This window comes from Salmo trutta, chromosome 25, assembly GCF_901001165.1.
Source record: "Salmo trutta chromosome 25, fSalTru1.1, whole genome shotgun sequence".
In the NCBI taxonomy this organism is placed as follows: Eukaryota; Metazoa; Chordata; class Actinopteri; order Salmoniformes; family Salmonidae; genus Salmo; species Salmo trutta.
Window position 1 is genome coordinate 30372031 of NC_042981.1, and position 7673 is coordinate 30379703.

Genomic DNA, 7673 nt, shown 5'->3' on the forward strand with positions numbered 1-7673 from the left:
CCTGTCGCTCACTCATGAGTCACGAGTCACACCACCAACTGTCTAATATGACTCGGTCAGGTTCTAAATTTAGCCAGCGATAGAGAACAGACACTAGCCAGATGCAGAGTGTCATCACGCCAACACAACCCTAATGTGTTTTATCAGAGCCTCATGATGCTGGCTGTCTGTCTGTCTGTCCTAACACTCACAGAGGCACTGGCTTATAACCTACACAGACAGGCAACGACCAGTGGGCCAGAGACTCAGAGCCACACATCTCAGGACAGGAGTGGACAGCCAACAGGCAGGAGAGGACAGGAATCTAGACATATATATCTCAACAACTGTAGAGAAAGTGAAGTGCCCTTACAGAACAGTGAGAAGATAAGGAATGGAGATCTGAGACACACACACACACACACACACACACCCTAGGGCCATTCAGTGCTTGGGTTTTCAACACTCATCGAGAGCACCAGGAGGAGTCTTGGTGTAACCCAACTCTGCTCCTCGACCCGTGCAGACTGTGGCAGTCTTCCTGTCATTGTGACTGTCATTACTGCCATGTCTCAAATGGCTGCCGTCCTCATGTCATGTCAGTACTGCTCTGCTCTCGGGGCCTCTGCTCTGTCTCTCCAGCCTTCTCAGACAGAGCAGTTTATGTGTCAGCACCAACGCTCCACTTACACACTTAAGTACCTTACTGCCTCCCCCTGCCATGGGCCATGATGGTAGGATGATACGGAAACGGAAGGGGATGTTTGTGAGTCAGGCAAGGAGATGGGTGTCAAACTGCGTTTGAAAGCCTTCTGATGCTCTACAATACATGATTTCAATAATCGATTGACAAGAGTGAGAAAGAAAGGGATGGAGCGAGAGACATATCATTGAAAGGTGGCAGTCCAAGTGAGAGATTGAAAGACTATCACACTCATGCTCACACATGCACGCACACACACACTTCCTCTCATGCACACACGTGTGCACACACACACACACACACACACACACACACACACTGTTCTGCCAAGCACCAGCAGCCTGAGGTGGGTTACCTACCTCACTGCTGAAGACTGCATTACACAACGAAAGCACAGCGCCAGGAATAGCAGCCATGGGCTAAACTAGAGATCACGCATAAAAAAACCACACTGATCTGTATGGGTTAGTCTGTCCAAGCATCACTCAACAGCAGCCAGACATGCAGAGAGAAACTCTCAGCGACTCAGGCCTGTACAACTCCCTGGGCTGAGTGGGCTCTGCAGACAAGAACAGTAATTCTGCCCACTCGAATGACAAGAGAGTAGTCAATAACATCAAGGACTGAAATAACACCTAACTGTTGGTTGCTATATACAGTATGTTGCCAAAGTCAATATTCCAGATCCACTGTTCTCTGGGCTTGAAAAAAAATTAAAAGTTACCTCACAGTTGTTTTTTTCCTTAACTTGCTAGGCTTAGCAGTGTGGAGGAGTGCCCTAGAGCTCTGCAGCTTCAGGATATGACATCACAGTGTTCTCACTCTGACTACTCTCACTTGTTGTTGCATTTACCCAGGCGAGTAAGGAGAGAGCAAGAGCCACTTCCTCATCCTCTGCCCTGGTCTGTCTCTGCTGTACGTCAGTCTGTGTATCGCAGCCCTGATAACATAACGCCTGCCTGACTCTGCCTTTAACTTCCTGTGTCACATCAGATGAGTCACGGTGCAGTGTGGCTACAGGACAGCAGTCTGTGGTATTAATTTAACCTCAGCCGGAGTGTGGGAGAAAATCAGAAACACATCAGCGAATATGAAGTCTGCTTAGTTACACCAATCTGTAGTTTCAGAGCCAAAATAAAGCCTTGAATATCTATCTATATGAGACTGAAGAGGTCCATGCACTTCATGAAAGCGATTTTGAGGAAATTCAAGACAGTTGTCTTTAGTTGGTCAAACCCCTAAGCCCATTAGATTGGGTGTGCATTAAGTGAGTGGGCCCCTCCTGGCCCCTCCTCCAGACACACAGCCCTCTTATTTGGGAGTGTCTTGTGGGTGGTGGGGGCAACTGATCTGCAGGACTGGCTGGAGACTCCCTAACCACATCTGTTCCCCCGGGCTCATGCGCCAAGCTTCAGGTTACAACATGTTTACCTAGTCCGGCCACTTCTGCTTTTTCTCAATGTGAGAGTGTGTTGAGTGAGTTTATGTGTGTAAGTGTGTGCCTTTAGTTTTTTTCTGCTTGATTACTCTCTTAGTGTTTCCTTCTCCTCAAAACGTGCCATTGGTGCTCTGCAGAAAGAAAATCTCAAGATCCACAGTTCTACCACCAATACAACCAAATGTATAGTATGTCAAGCAGAGGAGGCTGGCGGAAGGAGCTATAGGAGGACAGGCTCATTGTAATGGCTGGAATGGAATAAATGGAACAGTATCAAACACACCAAAGATATGGAATCCACATGTTTGACTCTGTTCCATTAATTCCATTCCAGCCATTAAAATGAGCATGTCCTCCTTTAGCTCCTCCCACCAGCCTCCACTGATGTCAAGAGAGTCACAGTCTGAGCTCTTCAACGTATTCAGCAGAGTAACTAGCAATGTCACCCTGACCATAATGTCTGTGGTGGACTCCTTCATGCCCCCTGTGGCACCGTGGCAGCATAGGGAGGAAATGGGGGGAGAGAGGCAGAGACAAATAAACAGGAAGCTGAGGGGGAGGGGCTGCCCTGGTTAAGCTGTGTCTTGGAGGGGTAGAACGAGAGGTCAGAACAATGGGCTAATTCATGTTCACTGGCCAAAACAAACATGGGACACTTAGACATGACTACAACAGATGCCCCTAAAGAAGCCACTTCTGGTGCTCACTCTCTCTGCAGGCCCCTGAGTACAGTAGGCCTATCCAGTGTGCTTTAGCTGTGTTGTGCAGTCAGTCACAGTGGGTATCCTCACCAGTTGAAGGTGTTCTTGGTAGAACTGGTCTCCGATGAGTTGGAGTTTCTGTCCAATGCAGACCTCCATGCTTTGCACTGGCTGCTGTAGAAGCCGTTCCATCCTCCCTCGCTCCCCCTGATGCTGCTCCTGAGGCCCCTGGTCTCCAACCTGCTCAAACCGTGCTGGAAAGTGCAATCGAAAGCCTGCGTTGCCTGTAGGAAAAAGGCCATAGATACTGGTCAGGTCAATTTCATAAGCCCTGCAACAAATAACACTCCAAAGTTTACATACAGTAATCTTCTCAATTACCAGCGTTATCTGTAGTGTGCCAGGACAAAGAGGGCATCACTGACAGACAGCGCCACGGTGTCCTAGTAAAGGGTCAGTTATACAGGTATGGCCTGTCGTCACGTCTGCACAGGCCCAGGCTAAACAACCTGATGTGGCGCCATCTGAATGGGAAAGCAGCTGGGTACACTACACACAGGTCATAAAAGCTTCTGTGGCTCGGACTATCAGGCGCCAGGAGCTGACTACAGCAGAGTTCCACTCTTACCTATTTCTCACACTGTGTTTGTTTGTGTGTGTGCGTGCGTGGGTTTTTAGGCCTCACCGTAGAAGAGTGGTCTGGGCTCCTGGGCCACCCCACAGGGCAGCATGTCGTTGGGCAGTGCCAGGGCAGGGCTGGGTGTCTGGGTGCCTCTGTCCTCGTACTTTATTTCCCTGAAGGCTGTGCGCCAGCAGTGGGAGGAGTCTGGCACAAACACATCATCCTCCTCATCATCCATTCGGCAGAAATCTTCTAAGACCTGCCTAGAGGGAGAAGAGAGAGAGAGTTAAGCATATTGCTCTGCTAAGACTTCCATTGACTACTGTATTGATATTGACAAATTGGGATCTTTACCTTCAAATCAATGTGGATTCTAAACATGTCTCTCTCTGTACTAATGAGAGGACCTAGCCTCAGGCAGGACCATAGAGAACATTTACCATTCTGTAAATGTACTTGGTCATTTGGTCAGAACAATAATTACTATTAAAGACAACCTTTCTAATCCATAATAACTACCCTTCTATAAATAAAGGCCATGCTGGCTGATCCAGCCAGAGCAGAGTACAGCCCATAGAGGAGATCTATGTGGAACAGAAAGCTAGCAGAGCTCTTCTCAGTCTGTGGTTGTGAAGCACAGTGCTGATTTAGACAAATCGCTCAGCTCATCATGGTGATCAAACCACACAGTTGGCTGTGGTTTGGAGACTCGTTGGCTAAATGTACCAAAATGGGGGGTTTGGCAGACAGGGTTGAGTGAGAGGCAGTCTCCATCTCTCTCCGACCTCAACCCAGCGGACCTGTGGCTAGCTTGGTCCCTCATACAGTCCAATGGCTTAAGACTATACCATGCAGAGTAGCTGAGACAACAAAGCCTAGACTTGCAAATATGACAAACAGGCTTAAATGACAAGTCTGACGCTTGGTCTAGAGACTTGCTCATAATGAATAGGTCTACACTTCTAATGAGATTTCTAAAAGAAGATTTGTAAAATAAAAAGGGAAAGAAGGGAAGAAAAAAAGTGAAAAGCTTCTCTACAACATTGCTGCAAGATCAAACTTGAGGATCCCTCCAGTACTGGCAGAGACTCATGCTAGGATCCTCCTGAGGCCCTTGGCTAGCAGAGCAGACAACAATCTCTCTGTTTGGTTAATTCACAGCATCACACAGCCTTCAGCGATATGGCGGTCAAAGAGTTATCAAAATACTGCTGAAATGTAAGTAGCCCCGTGAACCCTTTTAGACCTCTCCATCAATACTGTAATACAGGGTTAGGCTACTACCACACCACTATACACTTCCAAATGAGAGTCTGCCGCAAATGGGTAATGACAGCCTTGGATGAAGAAAGACGGAGCCAGTCTCTTCTTCTCTCCTTGGATTTGTCAACATGCCAGGTTCTGAGGATGCTTTTTCATTTCTTCACCAAAAGAGATTTGCCTCAGTTTCTTTAGTGCCTATTATTCTGTGTAAAGAGGTTTGCTATGGCACCCTGTATACATTTGCAATAAACCCTACATGCAAAACCACTTAGTGCGTTGTTTTGACAAACACAATACCAGAACATGGAAGTTGCACAAAAGTATATTCTGGTGGTATTTTGTTACAACTACCATTCAGTTCTCTGCCACAGACCAAAGTCTGTTCCCTCAAGTGTGTGTCAACCAGTGGCTCCCCCTGCTGTATTGGGCTCAATTGATTCGCAGATAGTCTACTTTCACTCAAGACAACTCTAAACATCACCCCCACACATACTGACAACACACACACGCACGCACACACACAGACTACACCCCCCCCCCCCCCCCCCACACACACACACACAAACCCACTATCTGGAAACCTGACAAAATATTATCTCTTTGTCAAAATGAGGTTATGGATAAGGGGTGTGGTCAAGACGGATGTGTTGAGCAAAGGACACTAAAACTATTCAGGTAACTGACATTAGTAGCCTATAGGCTAATCCTCGACTTTGGCATTTACAAAATAGCCTCCAACACTCTTACTCTGCAAACTGGATGTGGTCTATCACAGTGCCATTTGTTTTGTCACCAAAGCCCCATATACCACCCACCACTGCGACCTGTACGATCTCGTTGGCTGGCCCTCGCTTCATACTCGTCGCCAAACCCACTGGCTCCAGGTCATCTATAAGTCTTTGCTAGGTAAAGCTCCGCCTTATCTCAGCTCACTGGTCACGATAACAACACCCACCCGTAGCACGCGCTCCAGCAAGCATATCTCACTGGTCATCCCCAAAGCCAATCCCTCCTTTGGTCGCCTTTCCTTCCAGTTCTCTGCTGCCAATGACTGGAATGAATTGCAAAAATCGCTGAAGTTGGAGACTTATATCTCCCTCACTAACTTCAAACATCAGCTATCTGAGCAGCTAACCGATCGCTGCAGCTGTACATATTCCATCTGTAAATAGCCCATCCAATCTACCTACCTCATCCCCATATTGTTTTTATTAACTTTTTTTGCTCTTTTGCACACCAGTATTTCTACTTACACATCATCATCTGCACATCTATCACTCCAATGTTAATTTGCTGATATTGTAATTACTTCGCTACTATGGCCTATTTATTGTCTTACCTCCTCGCCATTTGCACACACTGTATATATATATTTTTTCTATTGTGTTATTGACTGTAGGTTTGTTTATTCCATGTGTAACTCTGTGCTGTTGTTTGTGTCGCACTGCTTTGCTTTATCTTGGCCAGGTCGCAGTTGTAAATGAGAACTTGTTCTCAACTGGCCGACCTGGTTAAATAATGGCGAAATATATATATATATTTTTTTTTTTAAATAGGCTATGGTTCATAATAAGTCAAGAGACTGAGCTGTGAGATATGAGAATGACAACCGTCTCTCTCAACTGTCAAGCGTATTGCATAATTTATTGTGCGGCCGCAGATATTCTTGATCCTCTTCTTTATCGTGAGATTCGTGGCACGCTCTGATTATTTTGAAGGAACCTGTCATATCTGTCTTATTACACTTGCTAATTAATTTGTTGATAAACTATGCAAGTTATTAAGCAAATTTGAACGAATTAGACTATATAAACTAAAACACAGATGTGTTATTTCCCAACTTGAGTACTTGGAAAAATTGCTTGCTTGTTTAGAGTTTGAGTAAAACCATTGGAGACAGTGGAAATGCAGACACCGTGCCGATAGACCTAAGCTCTACTAAGAGGGAATGCCAATTCGACGCGCACACAAAATAAAAAAGACTGTTATGTGGCTGGCCACGATTGTTTTGCCATATCACATCAACACGCAACTACTGTCAAGTCAATAGTCAAATATCCATATAATGTCCTATATCGGTGAGAAATATTCACACATAATGAATTGGAATAGTCCCAGCGACAATACCGGGGGTGGTGTGAGAGATAATGTAGCGCGACTCAATGGCACAATGTCCAACATTATACAGCACAGGCAGACCAGCAAAACAAAGATACAATAAAAAAACAACAGGTGAATGACACTGTTCAATTTATTTGATACATTATGACCAGGAACTCACCACAAGATATGTCCTTCGATGATATTACCGGTGTATAGAAAAATGTAAATGGTCTCTGTTCACTGTAAACCCAAGAGGATTTAGTCCGTATCACTCCACCGCAACTTTGATTCTGTGAGACAAATGGCAACAAGCTGATTTCATTTCACAGGCATCAGCTACAAAATCTCTCCGCCCTCAAATACTGGGCGTGAACATAAAAAAGAAGTAAATAAAGTGGTCTTAAAGAAACAGCAGTATGAAGGCAGTATTTAATTGTGTTACCATAGAGTGTCTTTGGCGTTTCAACGTGAGTAGTGTATGGCCCTTTAAGAGCTCTTTAGCATTTTGTTTTCATAACCAATCAGAGGGTTTGTTTTGATCCTGCTTCCAAATCGTGTATTCAGACACGTGGATTGGAAATTCCCTCGTGCGTGAGACAGCTTTGGTTTGTCGCTTACACTCAGCTAACTAAATTGCCATCAATGAAAGTAAGAACAAGTGAGCACAAAGGGTTTATAGCCTAGTACTGCATATTCGATATAAAAAATTAATGTCAGTGATATTATGAATTTGAAAATTTTTTGAAAGTTGTAGGCTACTAAAACTCTAATGACTGGGTTGCAACACTATGCCCACACAATCTTTTTGCTATGACTAGACACGTTTCTAAACAGATGTAGGCCTAATACCAACACAGTCTGTGG

At 45.2% G+C, this 7673-nt stretch overlaps 1 protein-coding gene across 4 annotated transcripts in view; it reads right to left on the bottom strand.

The window, feature by feature from the left end:
* LOC115162376 (bcl-2-modifying factor) overlaps positions 1 to 7152 on the bottom strand; it is a 28162-nt gene extending 21010 nt beyond the window's left edge. For 2 of the 4 annotated variants that reach the window (XR_003869530.1, XM_029713616.1), the window contains exons 1-3: positions 6988 to 7152; positions 3507 to 3706; positions 2912 to 3105 (exon numbers count right to left, since the gene is read on the bottom strand). Coding sequence is in view for 3 of the 4 variants with exons in the window: in XM_029713616.1 (XP_029569476.1) it covers positions 2912 to 3105; positions 3507 to 3681 (369 nt within the window). In the remaining variant the exon portion in view is untranslated. The remainder of the gene's footprint in view (positions 1 to 2911; positions 3106 to 3506; positions 3707 to 6987) is intronic. The other 2 variants (XM_029713615.1, XM_029713614.1) reach the window with 2 other exon arrangements.
* Positions 7153 to 7673: the final 521 nt, after the last annotated feature.